Below are 22,526 nucleotides of genomic sequence, written 5' to 3' on the forward strand. Positions count from 1 at the left end.
TCACTCCTACAAAACAACAGTGGACTGATGGCTGTCCACATGTAACCCCTTCGTAATCTGAAGAAATGTGAACCTACAAAGAATAATGGGCTACAATAGCAAAGATGAATACCTACCCAAACAATCTTACTGCTAGAATCAAACCAAAAAATGTTAAATGGCATGCGCACTTACGCAACTAAGGAAGTCAATGTTTTAAATATATTTTTCAATGTGTTTTTTTCCTTAAAATGATCCATTGGTACATCGACCGCTGGCAGTGTGATGTCATCATTGGGCCCTGATTATACTATCGGGAAAATTATGAGATTGAAACTGCATTTCTAACTGCAAAAAAAGGATGCATTGAATATAAATATGTAATGTTTTAATTACACCACAGGAGGGAGCCAAAACATCTTTTCTTATGAAATTTCATGTCTTTCAAAACCATCTGTCCATCTATCTTCCAACTGCTTATCCTGAACAGGGTCATAGGGGGTCCTGGAGTACATCCCAGGCAGGATATGAACAAGGCTCTTGTATACCCTGGATGGGGTTCCAGTTCATCACAGGATACATATACATAGGCTTATAATCACAATCAGGGTGTACATACTGTATATGCAGAAATTTACTCACAATCGGGGTGTACATATACACAGGTATATACTCACAATCAGGGTGTACATATACACAGGTATATACTCACAATCGGGGTGTACATATACACAGGCATATACTCACAATATACATATACAATGTAGATTTTGGGCCCCATGAAAGTATATCATATCGGGGCTCCAGCCCAGACCAATCTAATTATGTTCCAACTACAGTCAGGGACCCCTGGAATCATCCTAACTGTCCTCCAGTTTTATGGAGTTCATAGTTAAACTACGGGCAATTTAGAGATACATATTAGCCTATTCCATGTCTGACTTATATTTACTTGTGTTTCTAATTAATACATTTTCCTTTTATAAATACCACCACAATTTCTACACAAGAACTTGGCATTTGTTTTAGCAGATGATATGAGTTGAATGCCAGTTCCCATTAGCTAACGATAGCGATTTACATGAATATCTTTGTATTCAGAAGAGTCACACAAGGATGCCGCCTGGTTGACTGCCAGGAGACCTGTTGCAGTTATATCCCACTAGGGGGAGATAGTCAGCCGGCTAAGGAAACACCCGACAATCCCCCAGCAGGAGTTAAGGTTTGTGGCCTTTGGAGAGAGAGCTCTGGTCTGACCTGCTAAGCATGCTGTAACCCTCACCAGCTGAGGCTGTTTACAGATGAATCAATGGCTCCTTAATTATAGGTGGAACTCCATAAAACTGCAACCTGTAATACATAAACTGATATCAGAATGAATCCTTCAACTCTGGAACAGTGAGGCAATAATGCTACTATATTAATATAATCAGTGTCAAATATTGTGTTTTTTTTTTTAGATCATGCACGTGTATAATAATGATCGTGCTGAGAGTAAAACAGCAATAAAACTACTTAAAACCCCAAGAAATGCTCTGGGGGGTATATGTGCAGTTCTGAATTCCATCGCAGGGGGGAGGCAAAATACAATTTTATTTATCAAGCTTTCTTTGAAAACTATTTCAAGCTAAAACAGTTTTCTGTATTTAAATTTTTTAATGATCGTCATAAAAATCTTCTATTCACCTGCAGAAACGGGGGACTATATCTATCTTAATGTTTTTATGTAATGTTTTCCTTATAAAGGAAATTTACAGTGAACTAAAATGATTAATATTCACACACATTGTGCAAAATGCTATTAAAAGGAAAAAATACAATCAGTAAAGAATAATATAATGTTAATATTTTAAACAGGTACATGCAGAAAGGGGGGTGAGCACCTTCCTGCTTTGTCCAAACTGTTTAATTAATGTAAACTTGGCGTGAGCTGTAAAGGTACTGAGTGTCTTCCCTTGAACCTTAGACAACCTGAGCTTCCAGAAGGCACAGCACAGCCCTGATTATAAATATATAATAAAGGAAAACATGATGGTTCGGTGCTTAGCACCGTAGCATCACCCCCGCAGAGCTGTGGGTTGGATTCTCACTCACAGGCTGTGTGTAAATGTGTGCCCTGAAATGGTCCGGCATCCTCTCCATGGTGTTCTATACATTATGCCCAGTGTTCCCAGTTATTGAGAATGGATAGATGGATGGATAGATAACATACATAATAGCAGTACAGTATTGTTAAACATCACAATAAAATTGAGATGAGCAAAAGGTGCAGAAATGAATGTCTGGCCATAAAACATCCTTAATAGCATCATCATATCAAACGACCTTTAAGTGATTGTTTAAAATGTGAGTGATACAAATAAAAAATATTGATATCAGTGCTAAATTCTGATAACTTGGATCACACAGCACGAGTTTTTTTAATGCATTAGTTTCTAAATAAACCACATATTAGACTGTTTAAAAAACAATAAAAAGGACCATATTACACGTGGCATCATATACATTCATAGTTGGATATTGTTATACCACACTATCTGCAATAATAAACATCTAGTCTAAGGGATTAAGGGACTTTAAATCATAATAAAAGCAACACATCGATGGCCATCCAAAAAAGGTATGTGTCAGCAATAGAACACAGGTAAGAGAGACATTTCCTTTTTTTCGTTTTTTTTTTTTGAGGTCTAAATTAATTTTTTGTGTGTGTGTGTGTGTGTGTAAGCCTACAGTACATGTATTTTAATTTATACTTTGTGATTTATACTTTCCAGTTTTACACATTGTATGATTGTACAGCAACACTGGCTGTTTTTAAACGGGCCTTATAAATAAGTCTGAATTTGAATTCAGTATTTTTGCGCAGGAGTTTCCTGATTTCAAATCAGTAACACATTTTCTGAAAATGTCTCACTTCATCGGTTGCACAGAGAATACTTTGTGAATGACCATTTCCATCCATTCATTTACTGTAATTGCTTATCCAGTACAGCGTTGCGCCTGGAGTCCGTATCACGACGCACAAGACAATGACCCCCCAACTGGAATGCCAGTGAATGTAAAACTGTAAAATGGGAAACTATAGCGCGGTAAGACTTTCTATGAAGCTGTCTTCTATAATGCATTATAAACACCTTCATAATACATTACAAAGCATTTATAATGCATTATTACAGTCAACATTACAGCATCTTCTATTTATAGTTATAAGGCATTATAGTGTTGATTATAATACTTCATAAGTGCCAATGAAGCTGTCATTTATACTTTCATAATGCATTATAATGGTTGGTATTAGCGTTATAGAAACTTCTATTGACAGTCATAAGGCATTATAGTGTTGATTATCATACTTTATAAGCTCCATCATCACAAGTACTCATAATCATTCTACCAATTCTACATGAAACATATAAAATATATAATACCTTGCCTCCTTTTGTGCCTATCATGGTAATGTTTTTCTGCATATACTTTTCCACATGGACATGTGAGGAAGATAATTCTTTTTGTGAAACAGATTGTCTTCAGTATCAGCGTTTTTATCGGGTTGTGACTGAATAAAAGACCTGAATTTGTGTCACCAATAGACTGGGCAGATGAATGTAGGGACTGGATTAGGGAGCTGAGGTGTTACCCCTGTTTGGGTTAGAATATCGTTAACATTCTGTATTTCTTCATATAACCAGTGAAGAAAGATCTGAGAACAAATGTAACCTAGTATGAAGTATAAATATTACCAGGGGATTATATATTGTTTTTAACTGTGTTTAAATTATTCAGTAGAATGACAGTTATTCATGTTTTTTTCTTGTTTATTTAAGGAATATTGGTTATTTACAGTAATTTAGCCCTCTGCTTTTTGTAATATAATGATGATGATAAGGCTTAAAATCAGCGGATGTGTGCTTATCCTGCCTACCATGCTGACTGCTGTCTTTACAGCTCACAGGTCACGGGTCACAGACACAGACACAGGCAACAAACACAGGCACAAGGGTTAGATAGAATCCTTCAGATTCACAATGAGCAAAAACACACCCTTTGCGGGGAATGAGCCATTCATTAAATATCACTCTGGAAGACTCAGATAGCATGAATGAAATATTACCGGGGGGATTTTGATGAACTCCACCAATCTTCTGTATCCACTCATCCTATTCAGGGACATGGGGGTCCAGAGCCTATTCCAGAGGATATGGGTGCAAGGTGGGGGCACCAAGCCATTGCAGGGTGCACACTCCATTCACACACACACACACACACACACACACACAGGTTTGTAATTATATGTTGTTGGGGACTCTCCATTCGTTACTATGGCAAAAATGCTAATGCTAACTATGACAACTTTACCCCCTACCCAGCCCTAACCTTAACCATAAGTAACCAAACAAAATGCAAGTCTTTTGGCATTTTTCAGCTTTTTGATTGCATTCACATATTTTCATAAAACTGAGTTCAGTTCCCGCAATGTAATGTACACTTGGACCACACACACACACACACAGACACTCTCATGACTCCAGTTCACCTCAGTATGTTGTTGGGCTGTGCGGGGATAGTGGAGAACACAAAGGAATCTCCATGCAAACTCCACACGCATGGAGCCATAACCGAGACAAAGGCAACGCTGCCTACCACTGCGACACCCTCTGATAATCACACAGATTCCAAATTTCAATTTAATCCTAAAAACAGACGAATGAAATGAAGTGTAGCCTTCTTTCCATTTGTATTCCTGTACATACCGTCCAGGTTGGAATGGAATGATCCTAACCCAATGCTTTCTGTCCTTCGCACCCAGTGTGGAAAATAAATAAGTCATGAAACCCAAATAACTATTACTGTCCTAGCAGCGCTACAGTGGGTAGCATTTTTGCCGCCTTTCTCCATAGCTGTGCGGCTGGTCCGTGCCCTGGCTTTTGTGCATGGGGCAGCTGCCTTCTCTTCCTGTCTTTGAGAGCTTTAAGCGCCAAAGACGTGCAGTTTACATGAACTGGAGTCTGCTTATTGCCCTATTGCCGTATATCCTGTATGTACCCAGAGCAGGATGCAGGACTGCCATAAACCTAGATGTTATGGAAGAAAAATGAATGAACGAAAGAGCGGCGTCAAGCAAAACAAACACAGCTTTCGTTGTGCACATGTGTCTGTGTCAGACAAATAGACTATTTCCAGATGAGGATGAATAAAGTATCATTATTCTATTATTAGTATTAATGTATGAGTAATAATAATAACAACAACAATAATAATAATTATTGTTATTGTTAACAATTATTATTATTATTATTATTATTATTATTATTAACAATTATACAATAATTATTGTTATTGTATATGGGACTTTGAATTCCTCCTCATTCTGCGTGTGTGAAGTTTGCATTTTTTGTCACATGGGGATTCCTCCCTGCATCCCAAAGATATGTCCTTAGGTTACATGGCATCCCTAAATAGCTGTTAGGATATGTAGGTGTGTAAGCCCTATAACAGACTGGCATCCAACCGAGGGTGTTCCCTTAGTCCTGGATGGGCTCCAATACCTGTGAACCTGACCAAGACAGAAGCCTGTAAGAGTGATGGGTAATAATTAAAAGTGGCCCAACCAATGCATTTAAAAAGTGGATGTTTACAAACAATACAATCGATTTGTTGATTGAAGCATTATTTTAAGCAAAATGTGAAAAATAAAATGACAGTGTTTCAGTATCATGTGCAGAAGGATATTTAGCTTTATGTTTACAAGATTATTTTTACTGGCTAATATTTCAAATGAAAACATATGAGTAGCTGGTGTAAAACATTAACAGGATTGTACATGATTTGATGTTATTTGTTTTCAAATATACTTTTGATTATTCTACGGTGAAATGCATAACAGTAACAAAGCACCTTCTTGTAATAAAAGGAGCTATTCCGAAAACTTGGATTTTGTGAGTTTTGCGTAAAACAAATTGCAAGACTAAGTAACAAGTTTGCACATCAAATCATTAGGTTTACGGAACTTCTTCATGGCTTGCCGCATAAAATGAAATGTCTAAACATGCTACAGATTCTTTGCCACTTGCAAGGCGCATTACCTGCGGCAGACAGGCGATGCAGGACGGTTTGTCTGGGTGCAGCATGCCGGCCGTAAGTGCGGCCAGCACCGGTACTGGCGCAGATTGATGAATGGAGGGATTGTCTCTTTAAGAAAATGGGGGCAGGGTGTGTGAGCCTCTGCTGCAGCCGAGCCTATTCTTTCTCCTGACGTCCTTCCTTCTCCAAAGTGTCATACGGTTTTGGGGATGTAGACTTTTTAGCTTAAAACTGAAGTGTTGATATTGAATCTATCTTGGGGGGGTTAGGTTTGCTGTTTTCCTAACTGGTTCGTTCTCTTTATGGGGTGTATTTTTTAGGGGGGGGGACGTTTGTTTACCCCCCCAAACCTGAGTCTGGCTTCTGGTACAGTGTAGCAAACCTTCCTCGGTGATGTACCATGTTACCATGTTTTTGAACATAGGTAGTGATATTTATTTATTTATTTATTTATTTATTCATTCGCCGGCGCGACATTAATAGTGAAACGCATATTATATTTGCCTGTATCTGTTTTTTAAAAGGATGTTAGCAAATTGACTAGCTTAGCCCTTGTCACAGTTTTTTTCGTTCGTCTTGCTGGGCTGGCGATTGCTGTTCCTTAATTTGTTTTTAGTCGTCATTTTTTTGTCCCCCCCTTTTTTGCTTAGGTACCATTTTAAGGAAGACGGCGAAGTCTATTAACTGTTCGTAGGATAACGAAGAAATAATTTATTTTTTGCTATTATGACAGCAGTTTAAAAGCAATAGCCACCTTGGGCTTCGTGCTTGCTTTTTTTCTCCCCTCTTTTCAAAATGAAGCACAATATCAATATTCGCCATAGTACTTTACCTTTCAGGCAAACATGAAGCGTTTTCAGCTGGCTGCCCGGCTATTGTAAATCTACATTTTCCTCTCATTTTTGTCACGGTTGTTGCTGGGTTTCAGCAGTGAAAATGCGGATCGTTTGAGGATACCGGTCCCTCCTGCTCCGGGCACAGGACTCGGCTTCTCCGGGCATTGACTGCCTTACAGACCTGGCTTGGCTGCTGAGCGGCCAATGTCGACTGTTATTTTCAGCAGAATATAATCTTGTAAATATATATATATAAGTATAGATCGTATATAGCTGTAAAAGTAGGAAAACTCAGGGAAAAATGTCTTCTCGCTCAGCACTCCCGTCTGGAAACGAAAGGAATTCCGACCATGTAAGTAATATTTAACATAAATATACACACCTTTTAGCCAAGTAAATATTAAAGTAACAAACATCTGACCCTATCTGATCGCATGATGTACAAACGATAGCAGGGTGTATTGGTAGCTGGCTGACTTACCTACGTTGTATTGTTACGTATTAGCTGGATAATTGCAGATAATAGGAAATAGACGAACTATAGCCTGTATATGGGGCATTGGTTGTATGTAGCTGTGATTTAAAAACGCTGGAAAATACACTTTGATATGTATGTGTAGCGGATTGGCAAATACAGCCAACGCAGGGCGAGGAGAAATCCGCAAGGATCACGCAGACCTTCCAGGGAGAGCCGACCTGAAACCTGCGATTTTTTAAATGATGACTTGTGCATTTTCCCCCCCTAGCTAATCCATTTACAATCTTTAGACATCACTAGGCACAGGACAGAGGCTGCCAGGATGTCCAGTAGGTTTTCAAGGTGTTGTCAATGCCACAGTGTATCGGGGCGACGTTTGATTTTTGACTCGATGCTGGATGAGCGATTCATGACCCGAATCTTTCCTGGCATGTTTTTAACCGCAAGGCTCCAAGTGCATAGTCTCTGTCTTATTGTAGTGTTATGTTATCGGGCACTGTCCTGTGCTATATATGCATGCAAAGGGAACACACTGGGATACATGTCATATTGTGTGTCGGTTGTCTTGAATATTTAGAAATCAAACGCGGATAGGTAGTCATCGATCGCCCCCCCCCCTCCCTTCTCTATGGAATTATACTGCGAAAACGGACAATAAGGGAAAATAATGAAAAGAAGAATAAATTAATCACTAGACTAGCTATATTAACACAGAACCACTGTTAATTTGTTGGAATATTTTCCTATAATTGCTATTATACGTATACATGGTTATTGCTGAATTGAATGTAGATGTGAATTAATTGTATTCAAGGCCAAACAAAGCAAAGCAGCAATCGCATTTGGTTATTCGTATTTAACGTTTTTGTTTATTTTGTTATTTTATTTTTCTGTTTACGGTTTTTATATAAAACGCTATTGACTGTATTTTTGAGAGATATGCCGGTCATCTGTTACATTACTGTAAAACTAGAAGCAGCACTCGAAGGCCACTCCCCTACCACCAGTTTTCGTATGACGGCCTGTGCTTGGTATGCTGGCTTATGGCGGGGTAACGGGGCTTTCACGTGCAGCCAGGTTTTCATTTTGTAAGAGTCATGAATATAGATATGTGGCGGTGTTGTTTTAGGTAATATAACTTTCTGCATCAAAGGGATTAGTGCATTAGTAAAAGAACATAACGAACTTCGCAGATGTGCTAACTGTGGGGGGGACTTGTGCAGAAAACAGCATTGTTAGAATGTGAATCAATTGAAAATGCAGAAATGTATTGATTATATACTACACAAATCTTAAAACTAAACAACTGTTTTTAATTTTAAAACCAAAATCGAGAGGAAGATGCTGTCATTACCATAAATACTAGAACGTTGTAGCAGGATTTTAATTACTTGGATTTTGAATATCTGCAGCATTTGATCAAATGAGTGAATGTAGTGTAGTAATTATTTCGGATATGTAATTAAGGATCTAGATGAAAGCCAGTGGAGTATATACGAAATTCATTGGGCAGGTTTAACGCTTATATAAAGAGTATGATGATAAACTTGGGTGCTGATTATTATTATTATTGCACCTTCTGTTTTCCTCACTGGTGAATTTTGGTCTTGGTCATCACATTTATGAAAATGATACCAAGTAAATATCCCAAAACCTGACAAAAGATGTTTCATGGTTACAGTTGACTCTATAAAGCATTAAAAATACAATGTAGCTTACATATCACAGGTGATTGTTTTGCCAGAGGATAATTAACTGGCTACTTTTGGTTGGCGTACAATGTTTATGAATTCTAAGTGATTGTAAAAGTTCCAAAGAAAACGTGCTGTCTCTTCAGGCTGTTTTGTTTTGGTGTTAAAGAAAATCCAGAAGCAGAACTTTAGTGTGTTAAGCTCATATTTCTCATATTCGTCTTTAAATTGGTGCATCAGACACTTTGCAGTGAAAGTGTTACGTGAAATAAAAACTGAACATCTGACGTCTGAGTTAAATCTCAGAATTACTTTTTTCCAGTTCCACCTCCATGAACGTGCCACCCATCTCATGGTTTCTTTGTCTTAGTCTGTGATCAGCATAATTTTAAGGCAGATACCTAATTCGTTCATTTGTGTTGTTTAGAATGAAGGCATCCTTATTGTTGTGATTTGTTTTCTGAATGTTTTGAATCTTCCATGTGTTTATGTCTGCCGATTATACCATACATAACAGTGAAAGCCAGTGCAAATCCAGGTGATGCATTTTTGACTGCCTGTTACAGAAATCCACATGGAAGCCTTTCATCTATTTGAAATGACAGTGTTGTGAAATCATTTCTGCTCTTTATCTCTGCTGGTCTTTTAATAGAGCCCTTTTAAAGTAGCAATGCTCAGTTTGTTTTTACTCTACTAAAGATGCACACCTTATTTTAAATGCTAAACTTGTTCAAATGTGAGTTGTCTGGAATTTTTCTGGTCCACAAATGTGCCATAGCAATGCATTTTTGCATCAGCTTGTTACCACTCTGCACCTGTACGCAAGATCATAAGTAATCTTTTATAACAAAACCTCTTCACTCTTTAATATAGGGTTCCTTTACCACAGATTTAGTCCTCCTTGTTATTCTTTTTTTGTTGTTATTTCTGGGGGTTATTCCACGAAGCAGGATTTCTCAATTAGCTGGGTTAACTTAAGCCAGAAGTCATGATTGTCCAATAAGAGTTTAGGTAAGGAGCACTGGACAAGCTAACTGAGACATCCTGCTTTGTGGGAACACAATACATAATCTGTTAGTTTTTAGTCAACTTGAATATCACACACAGCTGAGACAAGTTTGACAGGGACATCTTGTGTTTTGCAGTATATGTCAGTTCTAGAGGAAGAAACATGTGTGTAGCATCCAGATTATAGCATCCAGTGTGACTTAAGCTTTAAGATGTTTTGGTACCACGTTACAATAAGGCTCCCTTTTGCCACTTGTAAATGGTAGTAACTCATTAATAAAAAAAAAATCTGTGTTATAACTTGTTTAAAATTGTCTATTAATAATTTACGAAGTGTTATAACCTAATTAATAACCAGATTATAAACCATTCATAAACGTTTTATATGGGCAGCCTTATTGTAAAGTGGCACCAATGTTTTTATTTATTTTTCCTGAGGAACGTCCACTAAATGTTTTCTGGTTCTTGGTTGTATTTTATGTCTCCCTCTTACATGACAATCTCTTATATTTCAGCACTTCTCTGCCCCAGGATAGCCATTAGGACGATAGCCCAACTTTAACATAGCAGTTTTGACACCATGTTTAGTGTTTGTTCAAATAAGTCTGTGTTGTCACACAATCCACCAGGATCTTAGAGTAGATTGTTTTGCGTGGTGCTATTTGTGAATGTTCCCTTTCAAAGGAGTGGTTTTAAGAAAATATTGTAAAAAATGTGGTAAGGTAAATCCAAGGGTTAGACTAGTATAAATACTTGTACTTTGCTTGATTTGGAATGTTCAGAAATAATAATTTGTGCATTTTCTTATTGGGATATATAGTTTCTTTTCTAAGCTATGGTATTTTGATGCTTCAGTGTAAGAATAGCCGATGCTGCATGATTAAACTTAATTAAAGTTTTCCTTGTGACTTACACGTTTTAATAATATCACCGTCTTCTAGTAGTTAATGTTTTTGACTATAAAAAAAGTGAATCAGTCTGGTTCAACCTCGCCCTTGCTCTGACTTAAAGTTGTAAAAGGTGCTATTAACCGTTTTCTGTGTCCCTGGGAAAAAATGAGCATATTGAAAGGCTGCCTCACTCTGTGTTGCGCTTTGGTTGGCCAGTAGTTTGCTGTGTGGGGCAGTTATCTGTTTTGGGTTTTTTTTTTTAATCACTTTCCATCTCATCCGATTCACTCAGCAGCACTTATGTGAGCGGTCTTACAAATTATTCCAGTGGTGTAGGTGGATATACAAGTTACAGCTTCACCTAGATTGCCTTATTTATATGTATACAATTGGCGCATTTGCCACAAGTGTGTTATATCATTTTATATACTTGATTATTATTATTATTATTACTGTAATTGGTTAATAATAATACTATTAGTTTTAAATAAATTCCATCCAACTATAGATGACTTTTTACCTTTATAAGGTCACAGCAACCTCTCTTATGACCTGAGCATCTTCTCTGTTTTTTATATGTCTATAATTTTAGTTTTGTTAGACGATCTGTTAGATTGTTGATGATCTAGAAATATATTTAACTTGGATCTATACACATATGTCATATGTTTAGACACAGTAAAGCAGCACCATAGCCTGAGATTGTGGGTGATGTAGGTTACCTTGAAACTATTTGTCATTTTTTGTTATTTTGTAGACAAATTATGAGCAGGAATGATTAAGCTTATGCTTATGATTTCATTGTTTATTAATTTATATGGCTGGATGTTTTGTGTAATCTTTGCAACATGTTACAGACAGTAAATGTTCTTGTAAGCAGTTTGTATCTTCCATTTGAGCTGGTATTGCAAAAATAGACATGTTGCCTGCCGATATTCTCTTCTTTGTATCTGCTGTTCTTCACTAATCCGGGTAGTGCAGGGAATCCAAATTGGCAAGGATTGTCCAGGGATACGTGGTCCCGTCAGCATGTCCTGCTGAGTGGTCAGGCTTTCTGGTCCTGGCTCAGATTCTGTCCTCCCAGCAGTGAGGGAGGATGCAATGGCACAAGAGCAGTGGAGGCTGGGCTTACATCACATAATGCGAGAAAAGTAGGAAGTGCGTCAAACGAGGCAGACCAGTCCATAGATTACATAAACCATCTGTCTCGTTCAGTCAAATCAAAGATGGAACATTTTGCAGATGTGATCCAGGTCACCCGAATTTAGTGATAAAGGTATTTCTCAGTTCATACACAATCCATCATTCCTTTACTTAACGCTAGAGTATTAGTGCTGATTTGCAATTATCTGTTTCAGCTTGCAATACAAGTTTGTGGCTTGGAAAATACTTTAGGATTAGTGATTATTATTGACTCGTCTGATATTACTATTTGATCATATATTTTACAACTCGTTCATTTAGGGAAATGTATAGAGCATAGTAGGGATGACCAAAATGTTACAATATTTTTGTTTGGAATCATTGTCTACGATATAGATCATGATATTTTTGTTAGTTTATAAACCAATCAAATTGAAATGTAAGTAGTTAACTATTTAACTGCTTAACCAGCAATTCTGTCCTTACAAGAAACACTGTTTGTAGCATCATAATAATCAACTTGATTATTAATGTATGTAAAATACGGTACAGTTTGCAAAGTTCGCTAATTACGTTGTATTGGTTCACGTCGGATTTGGAAATCCAAACCTTTTCCACACAATCGAAGTAGAACATTTTGGTTTTCATGAAGTGTTCCTCATCAGCCATTCCACACACTTTATTTGACAGCATAGCCAACTTGTATATAGACAATGTGCTGTTTACCACATTTTAACATTAGCATTTTATAATTTTACATTTTTTAGCTTTTTTCTCACATTGATTTGTTTTTGTTGTAGTACCATTATAGCCCCTGAACACAAAGGTATTGCGTGATCAGTACTTGCCAGATTGTTCTGCTGCTATAATAAAAGTGTTAAGTACTGCTGAAGCGCAATTTTTGCGATAACTCTGAAATAGCAACTGGTCGTGATAAAATGTCATATTATCCACCGCTACAGCATAGTTGGTCTCACGTTCACTGGCTACCAGTTCAGTGTGGGTTTTGTTCTGTGCAGTACAGTGTCACTTCATGACCAGCATGTGTGATGCTTTGGCCAGTTTGAATGCCTTTCACGTTCCTAGTACCTGAAGGTCTATAGTAGGTTTTAATATTTAAGTAGTGGTGCTGGCTAGCATCAAGGTCAGGAATACTGTGAGCTCTGGATTTTTTTCTAATGCTTATTCTCAAGATCTAGTATTTTGTCACTAGCCTGGATCTTCTTAATAATAAAGATAATTCATGATATTAATCATAATTTTAGAAATTTCAGTTCTAATACGACATTATCCGGTGAATTTGTTTAAACCATTTTCAGATATTATGTTTTTAATGATTTATGCAGCTCTCCTCTTAACATCAAGTTTTCAACATGAGTACTTATGTTTTAATCTAACATTGTTAGCAGCTAAGTAGTGTTTCAACATTTTACATAATGATTCCATTACCACTAAAACTTGATTGCCCTGATATAAACACCGGCAATCTGTGTCCTTTTGTCCTTTATTCTTGTTCAGTGACACTTATTACATGTTGGATTTGTGTTAATGACTTTTATACAAAATGTTGATTGCTGTAAAATTAAAACTGTTAGAAGAAAAGGTGCACAATTAAAAGTGACAGAACAGGGAAAAGTACTTTGTTTTTCAAGTTAAATTTAATAACTGTCATGGTTCGGTTGTCTCTCACTGGTCAAAAAATACAAAGATATGCTTATCTTTGCTTTAACAGAATGGCAAGTAGTTTGTAACCTTCTAAACTCAGAAATATGTTTTATAATTTATAGAACTGATTCAAGTGTATTGTGCAATTTTTCTGTTTGTGTGCTGTTTGTACTTGTTAGGCTGGAGGTGTCAGTCTTCATCAGTCTGGAACTCACTCAAAAGCGTAGGTCGAAGTAGAGTGGCAACTGTACAGAAAGTGTTTTGATTTTTTATTTTATCTTTTATGTTTTAGTATATTATTGTTCTTTGTAAGTTGTGCTCCTTCTATAGTGATGTTTTTTATTGATGACTGGACTCTCAAAGATTTGTGAATTATGGCTTTTCGGCTTAAATTATTAAATTAAATTAAAGCTGTTCTGTTGAATTGTGCATCCACTTTTTTAATGAGCAAAGTTTGAACGGCATTAAGTTTATTTTTTAATCTTAAAATAATTGTTTGCCTTTATATTACTTGTGTACACACACCACTAAGGATTTCGCTGCTACGGATCGTTAAACACTGACCTTGTAGCAGGCCCTACCGTAAAATACTCTGAAAAATTTACTTAAGTTTTACAATGCTGTCTGCCATCAACAAGCAGGCCTAGGTCGTGAACTATCTGCTCTAATGAATCTGAAATGAAATTAAATGTACAAGAAAATAGAACAATGTCTGATCGTGATTTTTTTAAAGAAGAATAAAATAGCCATATTGAGAGTAACGCGCTGGGCCACCCAGGCACATTGTTAAATAAAATATGCTACGGTAGGACTGCAACCCCGATGCAGTTGATGATTTTGCTCCCTCCTAGCTCTCTATCAGGAGTCGGGTTGGAGCAAAAACGTGGACTGCTGGGTCCCTTAGACCAGGTTGGGAAACACTGACTCAGAGGGCAGCACTGTTCCCTCACACCTTCATGGTTGGGGGGATTCAAATCCTGCCTCATAGAGGTTCTCACTGTGTCACATGGGTTTTTTTTTCTGGGTGCTGGGTGGTTTTCTGCCACAGTCCACAGTGCAGTTCAGTTGTTGCCCACTGTGTGTGTGTATCCCATGATGAAGAGGCATCCCATCTAGATTATACCCCTGTCCTGTGGTGTCTGGGATAAGCTTCTCACTCCCTACTCTGTGATTTTTGGGTATGTCTGGAAAATGGATGACATTTATGTATTCTGTTAAAATAGTCTGATTCTGAAATGGTTTGTGATGACTTGCTTTGAGCATAGGTAATTCTAAATGCCCTTGTTAATTTCCCGAGACTAATAGCAATAAGAGAACTTTTAAGCCATTTATTGTGTTGTGCATTTGATTTATTGTTCCAGGAATCCAAATGGCTTTTCTAGTTAGGAAAAGCTCTGGTCCTAGCCTGAGACGCAGTAGCCGTATCGTGACCACTTACCGTAAATCCAAAGTCTCACCTGAAAGTAGGAGCCAAAAGAATGGTTTTATAATTTTTTGTTGTTTCTGTTGAAACCACTTTTAGGAGATGCGTTGTGTTCAGAATTCTCAAAAAAGTAAAAATGTTTAGCACTTACATGGAAAAAGCTTTTCTGAGCAACTTCTGTGTTTCTTTGAGGCATTTGTTAGCAGATTTTTCTACATGTATTTGGGATATAACCCAAATTGCCACAATTATGGCAGATCTTAAAAATCTTCAGCTGTGAATTGAATCTGAATTTCACGTTTTACTGAAAATCATTGTTTAAAGGGAAAATTTACTGAGTTACGTTGCATACACTTAACTAATTGGAGCAATTGCTTTTATTGCCTGAGGGAGCTATTGGAAATTGAGGCTATATTCGCTAGCTTTGATTTAACGCAGCCAAACAGGCATGCGCCTTTAGGTAGGGTCTATGTGCTAACTATCCTGATGCTACACAGGTAACAATCCGATCGAGTGTGAAGCAGCTTTTCATCAGGAAAAGAGATTTTTGTGGCAAGAAAGAGACAGAGTACTAAGGCAGTGTGCATATCAGGGAACAAAGAACAGTCAGCACTGAAAGATAAAGCGGTCTAAATAAGCAATGGTGCAAACTAGCTTCCACTGGCAAGCCGTTAAATAATGCAGTGCTGATTGGGATGATGCAATCGCCTCATGATATGAACTTGATATGAAGAAAAAAAAACAAAGCAATTGTTGGAAAAAGGTTAAGTTTCAGATTAACTTTGTACATTCTCAAACCCAAATGTAAGCAGATTGTAGAAGGATAATTAATGAATGCTCATTTGTCACAAAAGGTTAAGATTCGTCTTGCTAAATATGACTGTGCATGACCGTGAAATATAAAAATAACCACTACTGAGTGTGTAAGTCCATGTTTTACTTAATTTGTAATTAAATTAATTCCATGTACTGCAGTTGAAACACTGTATTATTAATCAGGTTTCTGATTACGAGATATTCTGTATCTTTGAGGGTGAACATTCAGGGCGACAAAATGTTTAACAATGTACCTGCTCTAATTCAAGCAACATACACTCTTGTCTACCTGGGTGTCATGTTTTAGTGATAAACATCTTATATTTTGCCCAATGTAATCTCATATCTATTATATAATGGATGCTTATGGAATGTTTCGAATTTCGCACCAGTGCTATAGCTGACAATATTTGCTATATTCAAAATCTAGTGACGTATAACTGGTGATCTGGAAAAATATTTGTATTTATTGGTGTCAGTCTTATATAAAAATATATATCTTTTAGACTTACTGTGTGCTTGATGTATTACTTTTTAATGTTGTATTATTTTGACCTTTTACAGACATGATTGCTGTTTTTCTGAGATCCGTTACTATGCTTCTTCACTGACGTCAAAGCTGTTGCAAAATTAAGACCTGCGTGGTTTTTTTGATGACGTGTTTGTTGGGCCTCAGCTTAAGATCAGCTGAGAACCACTGTTGGTTTTTCAGGCCTGCTTTTATTTTCATAATGATAATCCTTGAAAATGTCAACAGTTCTGAGTTTTGGCTCTCATACTATGATATGGAATAATATTCAATAATTATTATTTGTAGGTTTTAAATGTCCTGAAAAAATGAGTCTGCTGTTCAACATATATTTTCTAGAGAACAAATGATATATGTTATTCACCTACAAAAAAAAAAAACACTAAATCTGGTCAATGTCCAATGGCGCCAGCTGTCTAATGTGTCGATAAATAGTTTTATTATGCTAAATCTAGATTAACTTAATTGTTTGGAGACACGAGGCCTTGGAGCCCACTGTTGACATGCGTGGTTTGGTCAGTTAACATCAGTTTCATTCCATTTCTCAGTGATGTCCCGTTGGGTTAAACCAGGTGCTGACTGACTGGTAGTTATTCGTCTGTCACTATATTCTTGAGTACAGCTTGTCTAATATAAGTAACACTTTACTTGAGGGGGCACAAATAATGTGGTAGTACACTCTTATTTAATGTGTTAATTAGCCATTAACTAAGTGTTAGTTACAAACCAATCCCATGTTTGTTCTTCATTAACCATAACATCAATCATAAGTTTATACATTTCCCGCAGTTACTATATTTGTTCATGATTTGTACTTGAGTAGTAAATGAGTTACTCAGTTACTTGTGGCACCTGGTGTTATCGGGGCTTTTTAAAAAATGTACATAGCATTATAAACATTTAGTTTTAGCAGAAATCCATTATCCTTGTCCTGTGCAGGGGACCGGAGCCTTTCCTGGATGTGAATATAGCCTTTTTTTTTGCCGATAAGCATTGTGATTTATATTTATTATATTGTGATTTTATAAAACAAAAAAAATCAAGAATGAACCCAATATAAATTATAGCCAAGCAACTTTATGATCTACCAATGGAGTCCATCGAATAAATTGGTGGTTTTGGCTGAAGTTGTTCTCACAAATCACTTGCTATTGCTCGATATCGTCTCTATGGAATCCAAAATGTTTCTGTACAGTGGAAGGCTAATGTCCTTTAGCTAAAATTTTATGTTTGCTTTTCTGTTCCTCACTCACTTTTTGTTAAATTCTTCACTAATGCATCGCAGTGTCTATGAATGAGTCCAATAGGAAGAACAAAAATGACGACGACCGACTTGGACAGTGCATGCAGAGCTCATGGAAAAGCCATGGTGGAAAAATTCACACTGATTTTTTTTAACATATGCTAAATAATCATGAAAAGGAAGTCAGTAAAATTGCAAAGCTTGCAATTTTGCAAAGTTTTGTTTCCTGCGACAGAGGAAAAACGTTTTAGCGAAACTTCTTAAAACTAACAATGATTTAGTGAAGCGTATCTCTCTCCGGCGAATCTTCGTCATGAAGACCCACCTACTGCTCTGTGAATTTTATCTGCAAGATTTCAAAATACAGGAACTGTATTGCCAAATAATGTTGCATTTGAAAACACCATATATTACGTCATGAAGTCCGGAAAATTAGAGGAATTGGATGTCGCCCAAGCGTAATCTCAACGCAGCTGACTATCGCAGTCCTTGCGATGTGACAATTGCATGCATAAGATGAATTGTGGATATTAATATTGCGAATTGCCCAGCCTAACGTCTCGGACTTGATACTCCATTTGATGGCTGGACTTATGATGTTATTGTGGCTTGCTCCGTAGACCGGTGACATGAATAATATGGAAAGGTAACATGCTTTTATTCAAAACAATTAAATCCATGATTGTGAAATTCTGGATCTCTTAACGGTTTAGGACGCCAAGACGTTTCAACATGTTTATGCTCGTGGGAAGCTTGTTTTCCTCGGATCCTGGTATTTTGGATGGTATGGATATTGACAGCAAGAGGAACAATCGACATTGTCGATAAACTTTGAGAAGGGGAAGTCTGAGGATCTGTTGTAATGTACTTCCCTCCTTCTAAACTTCTTGCCGAAGCCCACACCTCCCCTCTGGTTATCTCGCATACATACACATATGAAAACCGTTCTTCACAGGATACAGTAGGCCCAGCAGTTTCATTGTTTCTGGTGGAAGCTGCATTTTTCTTCCAAAAAAATGCATTTTAGGGGGAAGCCCTGCACACATACCCAGGGAAATATCTGTACAGCCTTGAAATCCCCAAGTTTGTATGACAGTCCACCCTAAGTGGCAGCCTGACCCAGCACAATAAGAGCGCTGTGTAAACCTAGTTTTCAGATGGCTTGTGTGGGCAACTGTGTAGAGGGATTCTTATCCTCTGTGGCATCCAGGAAACTGACTTAGCACACTTTGCAGTCGTGTGACACTATTGCATTATCTCTGGTGTTTTTCTACATGGCTGGGCTGTAGCAAAAGCCAATTTGGCAGTATCTTTCTTAACTTTTGGATATATAAATATGGTCAGAATTGTGGCAAAATGGTATTTGTAATTTGTTTTTTTGTTTGTTTGTTATGAAAGCGATCGATATAGTTATAGAAACTCATGAAAATACAAGATGAGGGACAGCCGCCAACCCGCAAGTGGATGTGTTTGGGCTAGAATAATGGATAATTAGATATTGGCGTTTCTCTAGATATTGGCATTTCGCATGTTTGACTTCACACCCTGCTGTGATCTTCACGATGTCCCCTGGTTATGTAGGCTCTTCATATCTGCCTACCAAATTTATGGGGTTTCCATAGTGGAACTGTCCCGCCTCTTTCATGACTTGTGCAGCTGTGTATGACTTGCTCATTTTGCAGTCCTTGGTCCCCAAAATTAAAGCTCTTCGCAATTACTGTCCACTTATCTGCTGATCCAATAAATGCCACCTTGTTTCAATGTTATTTTCATGTGTGCTTCTGTGATGCAGGTCCTGAGAATCACAACAGTAATACTTAACACCAGCTGTCCCGAAAATGACACTAAATGACCTAACGTGCATAGCGCAATGTTTCTCAATCGGGTCCTCTGGAACCCACAGACAGTCCATGTTTTTGTTCCCTCCCAGCTCTCAATAGGGAGCAAAAATGTGGACTGTCTGGTAGGGAGCTGGGAGGGAGCAAAAACATGGACTGTCGGTGGGTCCCCGAGGACCGGATCGGGAAACATTGCTCTAGAGTAAATAGAGTTTCGAAAAGGAATAACAAAGGCATTGCATATGTAAACATTGAGAACAAACATGTCATAGACAAGTCAGTGTTTCCTATGTGTTTCACAGGCTGTAAATTACTGCAACTATTTCATAGGCTGGTCCATGTTTCTGCTCCCTCCCAGCTCCCTGCCAGACAGTCCACATATTTGGAGGAGCTGGGAGGGAGCAAAAATGTGGACTGTTTGTGGGTCCCTGAGGACTGGATTGGGAATCACTGGACTAGACTATACTCAACATAACAGAAAGGGAATGTTCTTTTCCAGAGGTAGCAGCCAAATATTTAGAAATTTTCTGATTTCAGATATCCAGCAAGATTCATTATTATGAAACTGGCAATAAATATATACAAAATATGTTCTGTAAATTCAGTGTAGTAAATGTCGTATGTTCATTTTTTTAAAAGTAAAACTGCTGTGGTAAATCAAATTAACAGTTGCAGCAGTCGACAACCAGGTGAAAGATCTGCAGTTTTGTGAATTAGTGTTGAACGTTGTACCATTAAGATTAGTCACATTATGTTTGTAGAGTGACTGAAAGAGATTTTGTGGGAGGTGGTATTTGAATTAAAGAAGTAGAATCGTTAGACATTCCATTTGTCTTTATGTGCAAACAGAGCATTGAACTGTGTGTATATATATATATATATATATATATATATATATATATATATATATATATATATATATATATATATATATATATATATAAAATAGTTATTTGTTGTGTTAAATTGATAACTAACTGTATGGTGATATTCGGGTTAAATGAAGGGATCAGTCATGTCTAAATTAGCTTTGTGCGTACGTGCACCCTGTGATGTCTTCATGTCGTGGATGTTTCTTTTCTCTGTGCCTTTTGCTACTTGTAATTAGCATCTGGTATTCTAGTGACCCTGACCAGAGTAAATGGATAGAAGAGTGATCGATGGTCATAATTCATTATTCACCTGGAAAAAGAAAAGAGAACCTAACATGACTTTCTACCAGAATGAATATGAGGTACCATATTATATACTAACAAATTTACTGTCTTCCAACCGCTCATCTTGGATCAGGTCACCGGGGTGTGGGTCCTGTTCCGGGCAGAGTAGGGGACATGGCTACTGTGAATGAATGCTAGTCAGAGACGGAGGGCACATGCACGCAGGCCAGGAAATTTAAAGATGCCAGTTAAGCGGATGATGCAGAGGAGATCCGCATGACCAGGGGAGCTCGTGAAAACTGTGCAGTGATGGGATTCGGAACCACAACCCTAAAGGTATGCATAGGCAGCACTGAGCTGAGTTCTCATAGGACGACGCGGTAGTCCTCAGTACGCCTTTAAGCAGCATCTGCTTATTGAGGAAATATGTGTGTATATATCCTTTATATTATAGAGTTGTGGCCCTTTGTCTGTAAGGTCCAAGTCTGTAACTCGTATGACAAAACGTACTGATAATATTATCAGTTTAATATCAATTTGCTATCCATCCTTGGTTTTTGTTTAGCTGGTCAATTTGAAACTTGACATTTATTTGTGCAGAATAACTCTGAACTTCTGAAATCGGAAGGCTACACGTCAAGAACACTTTAAAGCACCATTTGTATGATGCGGGTTTTTAAAGACGCTAATTTCGTATTTTAATCATCATAAAATATGAAACCATGCCAGCTCATCTCAGTGTAAGCTTACTAATTGGGTGGATGGCTATTTTAGCAGCTATATTATGGGGGGGGGGGGGGGGCAGGGTCAGGATCTGAACTGAAAATGGTGAAGTGACAGTGAGTCACCTTCACCTCTAGTCCTTACATTTTTGTTATTTTTAGCAGTCTACACAAAATTGTTTTCCTGTGTGTGTATCCTCAGATCCATGCCCTTAATAAGATGTTAGATGTTCTGGTATTAGATTTTGCCAGAGCAAACTGTAATTTGCAGAAAATGTAGATTTGTATTGCTCTAATGTTTTTGGATTTTTTTTGGATTTAACATTCTTTTCTACCAAAATTACAGATGTATTATAAAGAATGGATATATTAATGATAATGTAATAATAAAATGTATCATTTTATACATCTGTAGGATGACTTTATTTTATATGTAATTACTGGCTTTCCTCTGGGAATATGTAGAGTACCATATCTCTCTCTCATAATGTCTAACTGCTAATTATTTTTTTCATTTTCACTTTTCTTTTCAAAGTAAGTCTCACTGTTTGCTGTTTTAGACCAAATTCTGGTGGACTTGGAAAGGGAATCATGCAGCCTGGATGTAAAAAATGCAGGATAATTACACATTTATTAATCTTGAATGCTGTTACACATAAGGCCGTACTATTCATCCTCTAGCCTGTTATGCTATTACAATGGTCTGAATCAGTCAACACGGTGGTCCCTCTGTCGCCCCCTCCCCCATAGTTTTTCTCACAACCCCACGCATCTTTAGTGACGGTCGCTCATCAGGCGACCCAACCCCCCCTGAATAAATTGTCCTGCCAATCAGACTGAGAAAGCCGGAGAGGGAATCGATGGCATCTTCTTGAAAGGGAGAAAATGGAAAAAAATGTCGAGAGGGAGGAGGCGCGATATTGTGAAGCAGATTGGGGGGCTGGTTCATAGTGGAGGAAAAAGATACCAGTATGTGGGGGTTGCTGGTGGTGTATTGATTTAAGTGGGAGCTGAGTAAGGGTCTTAC

General features: G+C 37.6%; 1 protein-coding gene and 1 long non-coding RNA gene across 5 annotated transcripts in view; one reads left to right on the forward strand and one right to left on the reverse strand.

Annotated features, from left to right (window-relative positions):
• Window positions 1-350: 350 nt before the first annotated feature.
• On the reverse strand, window positions 351-4,635 carry LOC125711855 (uncharacterized). Its single transcript, XR_007383117.1, has 2 exons — window positions 4,091-4,635; window positions 351-1,329 (listed from the first exon to the last, which is right to left on the reverse strand). It is a non-coding gene; the product is annotated as an uncharacterized LOC125711855 (long non-coding RNA).
• A 1,467-nt stretch (window positions 4,636-6,102) lies between these two features.
• mark4b (MAP/microtubule affinity-regulating kinase 4b) overlaps window positions 6,103-22,526 on the forward strand; it is a 61,294-nt gene continuing 44,870 nt past the window's right edge. For 2 of the 4 annotated variants that reach the window (XM_048981250.1, XM_048981253.1), the window contains exon 1: window positions 6,106-7,248. In XM_048981250.1, coding sequence (XP_048837207.1) covers window positions 7,198-7,248 — 51 coding nt within the window. In that variant the 5' untranslated portion in view covers window positions 6,106-7,197. Of the gene's footprint in view, window positions 7,249-22,526 lie in introns of all 4 variants that reach the window. The other 2 variants (XM_048981251.1, XM_048981252.1) reach the window with 2 other exon arrangements.

The sequence above is a fragment of the Brienomyrus brachyistius genome, chromosome 17, assembly GCF_023856365.1.
Source record: "Brienomyrus brachyistius isolate T26 chromosome 17, BBRACH_0.4, whole genome shotgun sequence".
NCBI lineage: Eukaryota > Metazoa > Chordata > Actinopteri > Osteoglossiformes > Mormyridae > Brienomyrus > Brienomyrus brachyistius.